This window comes from Globicephala melas, chromosome 14 (assembly GCF_963455315.2).
Source record: "Globicephala melas chromosome 14, mGloMel1.2, whole genome shotgun sequence".
NCBI lineage: Eukaryota > Metazoa > Chordata > Mammalia > Artiodactyla > Delphinidae > Globicephala > Globicephala melas.
The window spans coordinates 18,297,937-18,313,531 of NC_083327.1; the positions used below are offsets into that span (position 1 = coordinate 18,297,937).

The 15,595-nt window shown below is 42.9% G+C and overlaps 1 protein-coding gene across 5 annotated transcripts in view; it reads left to right on the forward strand.

Annotated features, from left to right (window-relative positions):
* Positions 1–15,071, forward strand: part of MRAP2 (melanocortin 2 receptor accessory protein 2) — a 58,326-nt gene extending 43,255 nt beyond the window's left edge. For all 5 annotated transcript variants that reach the window (XM_060283610.1, XM_030859428.2, XM_060283611.1 and 2 more), the window contains one exon: positions 13,508–15,071. In XM_060283610.1, coding sequence (XP_060139593.1) covers positions 13,508–13,901 — 394 coding nt within the window. In that variant the 3' untranslated portion in view covers positions 13,902–15,071. The remainder of the gene's footprint in view (positions 1–13,507) is intronic.
* Positions 15,072–15,595: the final 524 nt, after the last annotated feature.

Below are 15,595 nucleotides of genomic sequence, written 5' to 3' on the forward strand. Positions count from 1 at the left end.
CCCTCCCTGACTCTTGGCAACCACATGTCAGATCTCTGTCTGTGAGTCAGTTTCTGTTCTGTAGATAAGTTTATTTGTGCCATATTTGAGATTCCACATATAAGTGATATCATATGGTATTTGTCTTTCTCTTTCTGACTTACTTCACTTAGTATGATAATCTTTAGGTCCATCCATGTTATTGCAGATGGCATTATTTCATTCTTTTTTTATGGCCGAGTAGTATTCCATTGTATATACGTACCACATCTTCTTTATCCATTCCTCTGTCGATGGACATTTAGGTTGTTTCCATGTCTTGGCTATTGTGAATGGTGCTGCTATGAACATAGGGGTGCATGTATCTTTTTGAATTAGAGTTTTGCCTGGATATAAAGAAGAGCTTTTAATAAAGGGACTAGTCACAAGTTGTGGCCCAGGAAGAGGGTAGCCCCCAGGATAGTGCAGGATGCCAGGGCTCAGAACACTGAGGAGTAGATGCACTAGATCTGAAGGGGGTCATGACTGGCAACCAGGAGTCCTGCAGAGAGGCTGGCTGAGAGGAGCAATGGTCAAGAGTCACAGCTAGTCCAGTGTGACCTCTCAGGGAGGGAGCCTCCAATAAATATCCAGACCTTTCTTCCCCTCTCCTACCCCTTTCTTACCTTTGCTCCCCACTGGTGAAGCCCACACCACAACCAGTGGCCAGAGCCTCCATCAAAGGTCAGTTTCCTGGGGCACAGAGCAAGATGGGGATGGGTAGAGAGCGACCTGAGCGAGTAAGTGGAAGAAACTGAGCACAAATCCTCACGTTTCCATCGGCATTTCCCTTCATCCTCACAGCCTGGCAGCGGCATTCTCATTGTTGTGTCTCATCACACGGTCTGCGGCATCTGCTGTTCAGTCTTCAGCCTGCACTTGAGCTATAACAACTAGTTGTAGGTAGAGAGAAGAGTTCAGCCCATCACGCACCTATTTTCAGACATTGAGGTCTGGAAAAAAATTTAAACACATGTTAAATGAAAAGAAAAGATCATTTTATTGAAGCGTATGGAGATGCATGGTTGAGAATCTCTATAATAGTCACTAAAAAGCCACTAAAATAGTATGAACTTTCCCTTTTCTATCTCCTGTTCTCATAAACATCTGAACATGCCTTTACCTCACTTTAAAAATATGGTGTGGATTACAGCAGTAGTAAGAGAAGCCAAGGACAAACTCAGATTAGGGTACATCTTGTAGAGTGGCCAGGGAATAATAACCCCCTTTATCTTCCTTCTCCTCGGAGGGACAGATGGATTTTTGCAGGGTTATTGAGATCTACTTGTTTGATGTAGGATGCAGGTGAGTTTACAGATGGGAACACCCTAGCCCAAAAGGGAACATGACTTCCTGTAATGATTAATTGTATTTGTCAATTTGTCTAGGCCACGGCACCCAGATATTTAATCAAACGTTATTCTAGACGTTTCTGTGAAGGTTTTTTTTTAGATAAGATACCATTTCTGAATAAAACTGATCATCTTCCATAGTGTGGGTGGGCCTCATCCAATCACGGGAAGACGCTCCTAGAAACAGATGGACCTCCCTTGAGCAAAAAGGAATTCTGGCAGAGGCCTGCCTTCAAACTCTTCCCTGGGTCTCCAGCCTGCCAGCCTACCCTACAGATTGTGAACTTGCCAGCCTCCACCATCACATGACCCAATTCCTTAAAATAAATCTGTCCCCCTCCCCTACCCCAGATGGATGGATGAATGGATGGATGGATAGATATAGAAATACACACACACACACACACACACACACACACACACACACACACACACACACACACACACACACACACACACACACACACACACACACACACACACACACACACACACACACACACACACACACACACACACACACACACACACACCCCTCTCTGTCGGTTCTGTTTCTCTGGAGAACGCTGACTTATACATTTCCTTAACATTTCACATCGACCCTGGGTAGCTGAGACTTGAATTTCCAGTCTTCCAATAGGCAGTTCATCCTTCTAGTAGATGGTTTCTCTCTTGATGGTGATTCTGAGTCATCTCAAACAGGGGTCATTGTAACTCTACATGCTTTTAATGAGGCTAAGGAGAAAGTCTAACCTTTTTTTATTTTTAGTACAATAAGGGATCAGCCCTCAGGACCACATTTTAAATGCTTTCTTGAGTCTGAGGCAGTGTGAGACATGGCATTTGGCTGTAGTATATCATAGGCAAACTGAAAGAAACAGACATGTGGAAAAATCCCTAAATGGAGCAGTTAAAAAGGATTTTAGATCTTAGTAAACTTGACATTTATTTGGCAGGAATTTTTTCTAAAATAGACATTATTTTTTCCATTCAGCCAACTTTAATATAAAACAATCAATTTTAAGTGTGCCTGTGATAATTAGGCATGGAGGAAAGAATGATAAATCATTGAGACTAATAATAAAAGCAGTTTTTTTTTAACATTTGCCACATGCCAGGGTCTGCTGATCATTTTATATGTGTAATCTCACCAAGCTTCACAAAAAGATGAAGTAAATCCTATAAGTGTTCAACTTATAAAGTTTCCCACTTTACGGATGAGAAAAATGAGGCTGAACAACTCATATGATGATTCACAGGTTAAAAAACCAAACCAAAACAAACGAAACCTTCGGAGCCAGGCCTCAAACTAAAGTCTCTTTGACTCTGAAGCTCCTGTTATTAACACTACATTAAATCATCTCATGTCAGTAATTTTAAATCTCCTTCTTATATTACAACAAAGATATTAGCAAGCAATCAGATTTGTTTTCTTTGATCACATATTGGATCAAGCATGGGCTCTGGAGTCAAACATTTCCAGATGTACTGGAACAGTTTACTAGATTCTTAACCTCTCTGCTTGAGATTCCTCATTTGTAAAAATAAAATAGTATCTGCTTCCTAGGAGTACTGTAAAGGTTAAGTGAGCTGATGCCTGTGGAGCTGCTGGTACACGCTGGGCTCACAGCGGGCAGCTCTCAGCGAAGATCAGTCCACCCCTGCGTGGCTGGTGGAATCCTGGGGAGAGCTGAGGGGTGCAGGTAAAGAGCAGGAGGGAGAAGAGGACACCCATCCTCCCGCGAGACAGCCAGGCCCTACGCGTTCACGTTGGAGCTACACATGCCAAAGTGTGGCTTCCTTCTACCCTAGCTTCACCTTGGGTGTGTCTCTCAGTGAAAGAGTAAGATGATTTTAGAAAGGAGACTAAGCAGAGAATCTTGGTGATGGCTCGGAAGGATGTCTGAATTCTGACTGCTTTATATAACAGGCTCCCTGGGCAGCTGGTCACAAAGAACTTCCTCAAGTAGGATATCAGGCAGTAAGTATCTTTTTGGAATATGACGCCGACGTTCTGGTTAAGATCCCCAATCAGGTCTGCAAGCTCAAAATGGACTAGTGTTGAATCTACCACTCAGTTCTATCTCCTCCTCCATGGAGGTGTCCCGGGCAGGCTGAGCGTCTCCCTAGGAGCTCATCATTGCTGATGCAGGGAAGAGCACAAACATTCCCTTTGAAAGGAGTAAGATACAAGGATGACAGATAGGCTTCTTCCCTGAAGTTTCCAACTTGGGATCATATTAGCATAAGAACTTCAATTCTAGAGTCACTGCCTACTCATTGGCTTCTGTTCAGGAGAGGATGTGTCATAATCAGACTATGAGACAATAACAAACAGCTCCACACATCTCAGTAAAACACAACATGGGTTTTCACTGTGTTCAAGCTACACATCTTCTGAGGGTCAGCAAGGGGTGGACAGAAGCTTCTCCACTGTAGCTGCAGCATCTCCAAGGCTCAGCCTTCCCGGGTTCCTGTGACAGGGAAGGGGGCATGAAGAGATCTCACACCTGCCCTTCTGTCCTTCAGCCAGGAAGTGGCACACACCCCTTCCTCTCACAGATCATTGGCCAGAACCAGCCACAGCCACCTGACCGCCAGGCTGGGCAGGGTAATCTGTGTTTCCAGGAGGAGAGAAGAACCAGATATGAGTGAGCACTAGTAAAGCAGACCAAAGAGGGAGAAAGACTCTTATAAAGCTGACATCGCCTTTCTTAAAAGCTTCTAGGTCCAAGAAGCAGCTTTAACGGGGATTATTTTTCTCATGGAATATCTGCTGTTGTGTGTGGGAAAAAAAACCCTCTTACCTGGATCCTTTAAAGACAATGAAGATAAAAGAACCATTTTTCCTGTGCTTTTTCTGCTAAGGAGCTATTTACTCTCTTTACCGTCTTGTTAAAGTATTATAACCCCATTATCATAAATCTGCCAGAGAGAAAGAGTACGGGAAAGGCTTGTACCACATTTTTATGTTGAATATTTTGGACTTTTTTTTAAAAAAAGCGATCAAACCCCAGACATCATACACCTCAAATACCCTCTTTTGTAGCCTTTGCTAAGTGCACTTTGTCCAGGTGGGGATGGTCTTCGTTTAGGGGTGAGGACAGGTGACCTTGTAAAAATGGAACTTACATTTTACCTTGAGTTGCAATTTTCCTGAATATGACACTCACTAAAGGAGGGGTACAGCGCACCTAAAAGCTAATAGCAAGAGAATGTCTGTGCTCAAGGTCTTTGCTAATGACCAAGGTCACAGGAACCAGCTAAGTGCAGATGTAGTGCAGAGTGGTTCCCGAGGTAGAGCCTCCGTTCTGAAAGGTCTCCATATATCAACAGGTAAAAAATCCAACTGCTTTATGTATCTGATTCAGGTTATACACCTCTGTTCAGGAGTCACGTTTAATTCCCCGTCAGTTACAAGGTGTATCCTGAGTGCACAGCTGTGGGTGTGCTGAGGGTCATCCTCAGGTAGCAGAATCCTTCTTGCCTCAGAGAGACTGACATCTGCCTGGCAAGTTGGAACTACCAACGAAAGCAACCAAAAGGCACTTTCACACACACGCAAGGATTTGGTTGGTGCCACTGTTACGTGAGATAAGGCTCTCAGCACAGGCTATGGCTCCTGTGAAATGGTTGTTATTATTTTCTCACTGGTGGTTCATCACAGAGTTTAGTAGGTCTTTGGCTTACGCATCTCTAAAAGTCCACTGAAAGTGACTGCTGGAAACACTAGGTTCCCGCAGGCTGGACTGCCCCCCACTTTTCATGACTGGGGCGAACCTGAGGATGGTCAGGCACGCTAAGACTCAGTACAGCAGCAGGCGCTCCATTTGTAAAAACTCATCATAAATCTGGAAAATTCCTAAGGGAATAACCCAGAATCTTACGGGTGTTTTCCCTCTGCCAGCGAAGGTGGGAGAAGTCTGCCCTCCTGACCTAACTTCTCGTAGGGTCCCAGAGGAAGGAGCACATCCCTAAACGCTGGAGGTGGCTGTGCCTTTCACAGGAATCAGGGCTCTGGACCACCTGCAGATACAGCCGTCCGGTGCATTGATTGAGCGTCGAATGATGGCAAGGCCCTTTGAGAGATGCAAAGATGAATAGCGTACAGCACAGCAGTATATGGGGGAGAAAAGAGCATACCAAATAGCTCTGACATGAGACAGGAAGGGCTGCATCCTGTAAGGCAAGGTCAGTAAAATCGAAAGGAGCACAGGGGGGGCAGATTCCTTCCTGCTGGGAGATCAGAGAGTCTCCATGGAGGCAGGGACATTTGAGTTGGACAGAAAAGGACGTATTTGATTTTGACAGAGAAGGGGTAGGAGGAACAGCACAAGCAAAGGCTCAGAGGGGGACAGTCAGGTCCCATATGGCCGGACGGTAGGGTTGGCGAGGGGACTTGTGGGAGCTGACACTGGAAAGGCCATGTGATGTGGGAGAGGATGGTCTGAAAGATCAGGCAGAAGAGATTGGGGAATCAATGAAAGTTTTGTGAGCAGGGGAGTGTCATGGAAGCAAATGACATGCAATGCAAATGCCAGAGGACTGGATGGGTGCTCATGATGGAGGATCTCTATTCTGGTACAGAAAATCCCACAGGTTCAGACAATACATGACACAACCCAGAGTGAGAAGAAGAAAAGACCAAGAATCAGAACAGTCTGAACAGTCTTTTTACTCTGGCTGGTGGAGTTTGGGGATGTCACAATCAGTAGGTTAAGTCCAAATTGCATTTCTTATAACAAGCGGAAAATGAGGAATAGAGATTCTTAAATAAGTAAAACAAGTGATTTTAAGATTCTATCAAAATAAACAGTTGTCATTTTTCAAAAGTTAGGATGACACGGGAGAACTTCTTGCAAACACGCTAGCTAGATCTCAGTTTCATGATGACAAAATATAGAATAGGTAGGAATGTGACAAAAATAATGAAAGACACTAAAATTCTTGGTGATTCTGAATTTTCTAATTGTCTTCGTATGTTCAGGCTCCTATAAATACCATAGATATTTACTAGATGGCTTGTAAGTAACAAATTTATTTCTCACAGTTCTGGAGGCTGAGAAGTCCAAGGTTGAGGTGCTGGCGGGTTCACTGTCTGGTGAGGACTTGTTTCCTGGTTCATAGATGATGGACTTTTCACTGTGTCCTCATATGGAGGAAGGAGAGAGGGATCTCACTGGGGCCTCACTTGGAGGATTAGGTTTCAACATGGGAATTTTGGAGGAACACAAACATTCAGTCTATAGTACAAATATTCTTCAGTATCCTTTCTTTTCTTTATGATACTTATAACATGATATTAATTGCTAGCTCAGTCAACATCTCACAGTTTCTCGTTCTCTCAGTGTTCCAGTTATTGAAGTTTATGGCTTCTGGTTTTAATTATCATTTTAATCAAGGTGGTATTTAAGAGGTTAGCCCTTGTAATTTTAAATTTTCACAGGTGTAACCAAGGCTGTGGAAGAACAAGTTGATTTTCAGCTGTTTTAACTGCTCTGATAGGTGCCAGTGAGCATTACTTTTCCATATGGCAACTGAGTTTCAGAGGATGGGAAATTCGCAACTAGCCTTCTTCTCTCTGTCATGGCACCCAGGTTATCTACCAGGACATGTTTTATAAGGTTGGAAAGACAGCCTTAACAATATGGCACATGTTTCCTGAAAACTGAATTAAGGCAACATCCAGCAGCAGAATCCCCCCTGCCTAATTAGTGAGCATCCTTTGCTATTCCAACATTAAGTGTACAAGAACATTTTCAGGTGTGACTCATGAGGGCTAGTCTGCTTTAAAGACTGGGTAACCACTGGGCGGGGAGAGAGTTCACTGGGCTTTATTGAAGCCATTCTTACCAATAAATGGTGGGAAGTCTCCCCAGTGGAACCTGAGTCTCCTGCAGCCTCCAAGGTGGGCCAGTTATAGAAGGTGCAAGATGCCCTTGCAGGAGCTCTGTGGTCTGTGAGCTCCAGCAATGCAAGGCATTGGTGCCATAGAAGACTCTAGGACAGAGCTTGGGGATGTGGGGAGCACTGCAGGGTACAGTCAGAGACAGTGCTTCCCTTGGCCAGAAACAGGTACAGGGCAGTCCTAGATGTGGCTAGTTTGCTGAATCTCTTGTATCTCTGGAGCTGGAGTCACACTCAGGATCTCTAGTAACAGACCATTTATCTATTAAGGCTCACCAGTCCTTATTTTCAGCCTTACCTGGGTATGCCCTCAAATTGATTGCCAACCCTGGGTACGCCCTCGAATTGATTTCTGCAACTGTAGGAGAGGCCTCCTGCCAAGGCAAGAGTTGCTTTAGTTTTGTGATCTCTTCATGATTGATGCATTCACTCATTTAACAAAAACTTAATGAGCACCTACTCTATGCCTAGTACCGTGCTGGGTACTGATGACATAGACAAGAAACACACAATACCTGCCGCAAGAGCTGATCGTCTTAAGGAAGGTGCTAGACAAGTAAAGAAATGGGCTCAATACAGAGTGAGAAGGCAGATGGAGAGAAGCACCCAGTCCTCTGGGAGAACATCCCAACTGAGACTGGAGGAGTCAGGGAAGAAGGTGGCACCTAAGATGATTCATGAAGGGCCAAGAGGAATTAGGCAGGTGGGTTCCAGTTTCAGTAATGGCAGAGTAGCATGTTTCAGTATAACCTTGCAGATAACAATTTAAAATCTGGACAAAGGACTTCCCTGATGGCACAGTGGTTAAGAATCCATCTGCCAATGTAGGCGACATGGGTTCGATTCCTGGTCCGGGAAGATCCCACATGCCACGGAGCAACTAAGCCTGTGCACCACAACTACTGAGCCTGCTCTCTAGAGCCCGCAAGCCACAACTACTGAGCCCACAAGCCACAAGTACTGAGCCCACAAGCCACAACTGCTGAGCCCGTGTGCCTAGAGCCCGTGCTCCGCAACAAGAGAAACCACCGTGATGAGAAGCCCATGCACTGCAATGAGAAGCCCGCACACCGCAATGAAGAGCAGCCCCTGCTCACCACAACTAGAGAAAGCCCATGCACAGCAACAAAGACCCAATGCAAGCAAAAATAAAATAAATTAAAAAGTAAATAAAATAAAATCTGGACAAAATATAATGAATGACTATTGGAAGGTATTGGAGAGTGAACGTTAGCATACAAAAACAGAAGGGAGAAGGGATTTTGGCCCTTGAAGGGAAGGACACTTCAATAGTTTAAGTCTATGGTAATATGGCTTTTAACCTGAAGTCTGCCAATCCACAAACCTGGTATATCTCTTCATATATTAAGGTCTTCCTTAATTTCCCTTTGCAACATTGAAATTTTCAGTGGACGGGTCTTACACATCCTTTGTTAAATTTATTCCTAAGTATTCTATTTTTTTTTTGATGCTGTTGTGAATGGAATTTTTTTTTCATTTTCTTATCCTTCATTACCTGTGTGTAGAATACAATGATTTTTGTATAAGGTCAATTGAAAGGAAAGTTCTTCTTCTTCTTTTTTTTTTTTTTTTTAACAGTCCTGGAACAACAGGGTAAACATATGGGAAAAAATGAACCTTGACCCCTATCTCAACATAGACCATAAACCCAAAGTAGAAGCTCCTAGAACAGCTCTGTCCAATAGAACTTTCTATGATGACAGAACTGTTCTCTGTGCTGCGTAAGTAGGTGGCCACTGGCCACATGTGGCCATGGAGCACTTGAAATGTGGGTAATACGACCGAGAAACCAAAATTTAAATTTTACTTAATTTAAATTTAAATAAATAGCCATCTGTGGTTCATGGCTATTGTATTGGTTCTAGAAGAAAGCAAAGGGTTTGTGATTTGGGGGTCAACAATTATTTCTTAGAGAGGATATAAAAAGCACTAACATAGAAGATAAAAGTTAATAATTTGAAGTTAACTGAAATATAAAGCTTCTGCTTATCAAAAGACATCTTTAAGAAAATGAAAATGCAAGTCATAGGTCAAGAGAATGTTTGGAACACATACATCTACCAAAAGACTTGTATTCAGAATATATGACAGAACTTCTACAGATCAATAACAAAAGGTAACCTCAATTTTAAAACGGGCAAAATTCTCACACACAGGCTCCTCACAAAAGAAGATAAACCAATAGCCAATAAGGGCATGAAAAGATGCTCAATATTATTAGACATCAGAGAAATGCTCATTAAAATCACACTGAGTGTCACGTCACTCCCACGAGAATGACTGACATTACAAAGATGGAGAGCACCCAGTGCTGAAAAGGATGTGGAACAGCTGTAATTCTCATGCGTTGTGGAGAGAGTGTAAGATGGTACAACCACTTTGGAAAACTCCGCAGTTTCTTATAAAGTTAAGAAACATCTACTATACGACCCAGTAATTCTACTCTTAGTATTTGCTCAAGAACAATAAAAATGTGTATCTACAAAGAGACTTTTCAAGAATGTTCATAACAGCCCCAAACTGGAAACAACCCAAATGCCCTTTAACAGAAGAATGAATAAACAAATTGTAGTGTATTTGTACAACAGAATATTACTGAGCAAGAAAAAGGACAGACTACTGCTGCATGCGACATCATGGACAAACCTCAAAAGCATAATGCTGGGCAAAAGAATACAGGCACAAAAGACTATATATTGCACGCTTCCATTTGTATGAATTTCAAGAACAGGCTAAACTAATCTGCGGTGATAAAAATCAAAACAGATTGCCTCTGGGAGGTGGAAATCGACTGGAAGTTCAAGAACAGGCAAAGCTGATCAATGGAAATAGAAATCAGAGCAGTGTTACCTGAAGGGGCTGGAAATTGAACCGGAGGAATCTTTCCAGAAGAAAGGAAATATTCTATGTCTTGACTGGGAGGGTGGTTACATGGCTGTATATATCAATAGAAACACACTGAAGTTTACATTTAAGATCTATGGATTTCAGTACGTAAATACTGCCCAACGATGAGATGAATAGTAACGACATAGAAGCAAGGCGTGTCCGTGATCACAATTTTTCACACACAGGTTTTTTAATTTATCAGGGAAACAAAAGAGGAAGAACAGGGTGGTCTGTTGAGTATTTAATGTTTACCAGACTCTAAGAGAACAAAGATGGGCTTTTCCCTTGTTCTCAGGGAGGGAGAATCAGACAGATTGCACCGTTACCACACCCAGAGGTCATGGGGAGAGAAAAGAGCGGGGGTGAAACAGGGAAGGCATCTTAGTGTCTATCGCCTGGGCTCTGCCCTGGGGAGGGTAAAAACACTCCTAGTCTTCTGTACCTTCGTTCTTCAGCAAGCGGCGGGGATGGTGGTCAGTGGACTCAATTTAATCCTGAGAACATGTAGCCTGGGTTATAGAAGAGCTGCTGTACACAGCTGGGTTTCTGGGTCGGCCTTCACACTCAGCTGATGCTCCAGGCAAGCTGGAAAGCTAGTACTCAGAGCTTCTTAGCCTGGAATTGGGGGATGGTGTGACCCCAGCAGTCCTAACAATACTTTTTCCAAACATGTTAGTTCCCTCTTTTCCTAGGTGACATTTTAGCTTCTTAGGTCACAGGTTGCTGGCACATTCATCGCTGTTCTCAAACACTTTTTTTTCTTGTCTTTTTTTTTTTTTAAACATCTTTATTGGAGTATAATTGCTTTACAATGGTGTGTTAATTTCTGCTTTACAACAAAATGAATCAGTTATATATATACATATGTTCTCATATCTCTTCCCTCTTGCGTCTCCCTCCCATCCACCCTCCCTATCCCACCCCTCTAGGTGGTCACAGAGCACCGAGCTGATCTCCCTGTGCTATGCGGCTGCTTCCCACTAGCTATCTACCTTACGTTTGGTAGTATATATATGTCCATGCCTCTCTCTCGCTTTGTCACACCTTACCCTTCCCCCTCCCCATATCCTCAAGTCCATTCTCTAGTAGGTCTGTGTCTTTATTCCCATCTTACCCCTAGGTTCTTCATGACTTTTTTTTTTTCTTAGATTCCATATATATGTGTTAGTATACAGTATTTGTTTTTCTCTTTCTGACTTACTTCACTCTGTATGACAGACTCCAGGTCCATCCACCTCACTACAAATAACTCAATTTCGTTTCTTTTTATGGCTGAGTAATATTCCATTGTATATATGTGCCACATCTTCTTTATCCATTCATTTGTTGATGGACACTTAAGTTGCCTCCATGTCCTGGCTATTGTAAATAGAGCTGCAATGAACATTTTGGTACATGACTCTTTTTGAATTATGGTTTTCTCAGGGTATATGCTGTCACTGTTTGCAGATGGCATGATACTATACATAGAGAATCCTAAAGATGCTACCAGAAAACTATTAGAGCTAATCAATGAATTTGGTAAAGTAGCAGGATACAAAATTAATGCACAGAAATCTCTGGCATTCCTATACACTAATGATGAAAAATCTGAAAGTGAAATTAAGAAAACACTCCCATTTACCATTGCAACAAAAAGAATAAAATATCTAGGAATAAACCTACCTAAGGAGACAAAAGACCTGTATGCAGAAAATTATAAGACACTGATGAAAGAAATTAAAGATGATACAAATAGATGAAGAGATATACCATGTTCTTGGATTGGAAGAATCAACATTGTGAAAATGACTCTACTACCCAAAGCAATCTACAGATTCAATGCCGTCCCTATCAAACTACCACTAGCGTTTTTCACAGAACTAGAACAAAAAATTTCACAATTTGTATGGAAACGCAAAAGACCCCGAATAGCCAAAGCAATCTTGAGAACGAAAAACGGAACTGGAGGAATCAGGCTCCCTGACTTCAGACTATACTACAAAGCGACAGTAATCAAGACAGTATGGCGGTTAGTTTTTAAGATCAGATTTTTCATACCTGCAACTTGATTCCATGTCCCCTGCCCCATGAGAACTTGGTCATAAGTGCTGTATCTTGAGTGATGGGATGGGAAAGAAGAGATTTAAGTACTGAAATCACTGAGATTACACACTCCAGAGCCTAATTGTTGTCAGGTTCTATTCTGGATTTGCAAGTGTTCAGACATGATTCTTGACCTTATGGAGTCACTACCTGTGTGGGAGTCACCTTTCTATAAACCTGGAAAGAATGGTGATTAAAGTATGTGGGCTATCAGGTTATTCAGTTTGCCCCTGCTCTTTCTGTCAGGCACTCATGGGACTCATTGAGAGTTATTTTATTCATCCATTCACTGATTTATTACCATTGAATTGCTAATTTGTTCCACACTAAATGAAACAAGGAATCAGGAACTGGAGTATTTTTGCACTCTTATAATTGATTGTGTCAATCAAGCAGGAAATCTGACCCCTCCTTACCTTAGCTTATGCCTTTGTGAAATGGGTATAATAATTCTTGGCCTAAGTGACAACATGGGTCAGTTTTTTTTGTTTTTTTTTTTTTTTTTTTTTCCGGTACGTGGGCCTCTCACTGTTGTGGACTCTCCCATTGCGGAGCAACAGACTCCGAACGCGCAGGCTCAGCGGCCATGGCTCACGGGCCCAGCCGCTCCGCGGCATGTGGGATCTTCCCGGACCGGGGCATGAACCCGCGTCCCCTGCATCGGCAGGCGGACTCTCAACCACTGCGCCACCAGGGAAGCCCAGCATGGGTCAGTTTTGAGAATGGGGTGAGATAAATGGATATGACAGTGCTTTGACAAACATGAAACTCACCCCTGTGAGACAGTATTGTTGTTCAGTCTGGCCTGATGTCAGCCAGTGGTTCTAAACCTGACCACGAGTAGTGATCCTTGGGGATTCTATGAAACTACAGACTACCCGTCCCCACCTCCAGAGATCCTGAGGGACTGTAACCCAGAATTCTGCATTTTAAGAAGCACTTCAAGTAATTCTGATGCAGATGATCCAAGGGTCCCGCTGAGAAACACTGGTGTGTGATGAAGAATATCAAGGATCCCTCAGCAAAAGGTCTCTTTGCAGGATGGTCCAAGGGCCCTCACCTTGTGACTTTTGCCTTGGGTTTATTTGTGCATGTTCAGAAGTGACGTCTCTCAGTTCTGATGTTTGTCTGCATGCTGTGTACGGGGACTTGCATTCCATAGATGCCGAAAGCCACGATTCTGCAGATAACTAAGCTGGAGTGTAAGCAGTCTTTTATTTTGCTTTGCTTTACAGCAATGCAGAGTCTTCGGAGAAGAGATTCAGAATGAACAGCTTTGTGTCAGACTTTGGAAGGCCAATGGAACCAGATAAGGTCTTTTCTCGACAGGGCAATGAGGAAGCCAGGTCCCTCTTTCACTGCTACATCAATGAAATGGACCACTTGGACAAGGCCAAAGGTGGTCTCCAGACCACAGCCCTCGACAGTGAAGTTCAACTTCAGGAAGCCATCAGACGCAGTGGGCAGCCAGAGGAGGAGCTGAACAGGCTCATGAAATTTGACATCCCCAACTTCGTCCACACGGACCAGAACTCCTCCTTTGGGGAAGATGATCTCCTTATTTCAGAACGACCTATTGTTCTAGAAAATAAGCCAGTTGCCCAGACCTCACACAAAGACTTGGACTGAGAGGCATGTTTTGTAAAGTGTCTTCCTGAAGATGTTGGGTCTGTCTTTGTATAGCAAGAAATCTTCATTCACCAAGATTATGTGTGTTTGTGTATGAGATACAGAGAGAGAGACAGAGAGACAGAAAGACAGAGAGAGAAGAGAGCCCCCTCGGAAGAATGTTGATTAAGCTGAGTGTTTACACCTTTAAACACATTTGGGGCTTTTTGAGGAACCGAGTATTTACACTGTCTCATCCTCCTCGTCACTGAAAAACTTGGCCACGTATTCAGTGTCAGTGTTCTTGAATGGGGTTTGGCATATTGCATTCCTACCTGCCACTACCACGCTCTGCCTTCAGCAAGTTGCTTTGCCTCTCTGGGCTGCCACCTTTTTAACTGTAAGGTCTGTGGTAGATGATCCATTCCAGTTCTAATATTTTGTGAATTTATTGTTTTGTATTCGGTTGAGGCTGGATATACCCAAAGCAGTAGAAACCAGGGCGCTGCCTCTTAGCTCTTGTTGTAGCATCCCCCAGGTCTGTAACTCCCACTCAACCCTTACCGGAGCCCAGCTTTTGTCAGGGGCCTGAGCATCTACCGGGACGTCAGGAGTCTCGTTTCTCGCGGTCACGGTGGCTAGCATTTCTATTGCTTGTGCTGAAACAGCAGTTCTGAGACCCTACAGCCACCCACGCTCAAACCTGGAGACAGCCCTGCCCCTCCTCTCCTAGGATGAGTACCAATTCATGGTACATTGTAGGACAATCCTGTCCCCAGAAATGTATGGAAGGTTGTCAGCTGGGTGAGGGGAGGTGCCTCCTGTGTCTCTGTGTTGGTGTAACTGTGTCTGGTCACACTACTGTGCCATTGGCTAGTGAACAAGAAGAGTGCTATTTGCTAGGCTGTCTGTTTACCTGGCAGATGTGGCAGTGATGGTCATGTGGCTAGTGTGTGGGCTTTGAGCTGGAATGGTGAATGGGTTATAAATACCCCATCAACAGATATTCAAGGTGGCCTGGGGCAACCCAGAGTTAATTTCGTGAAGGAATCAAACCTGCACACTGTTTTGGAAACGACTTGGTTTTGCACAGTCACGCTGCATGCATGGCCAGCTGCTAATCTCTGGGTGGCATTTTCATTATGGATTTGTTTACCACCTGTCTTGCTTAAGCTGAAAAATAAATCCATATACTGCACCAGAATTTTCTCAGCTTCTTTGCTTTCACATCCAATTTCATTTAAAAATGATTCCATGTTTATAGTGTCTCAATTTCTATCATCTCTAGGATCCCAGTGGTCTGAGTCATGCACCAGATTTCATTTAGGAATTATTCCACCAAAAGAAACCCCTTTCCCATAATGTCTTTTGAGGAAAATATTATTCTTTAAGACTCTAACACTAAACAGTAGGACAAAGCATGGAACATTTCTTGTAGTTAACACACAGTCTTGCAAAAAGAAACTTGCTATTTTCATTAAACTTGCTATTTTCATTCATTAAAATGTTGATTTTAATAACTTTTACTAATGCAAATATTATTAATAACTTAAGTAACAATTTAAACCATGGGTTATTTATTATTAAGATTCAAAACTATTTAAGTGGTATCTTATTTAGAAATAGATTTATTAGAAGACTGAAGGATATTCAAAAGATAGAAAAATACCCATGATGATACCATCATTTTTGTTAATTAAATGTCAAGAACTGTG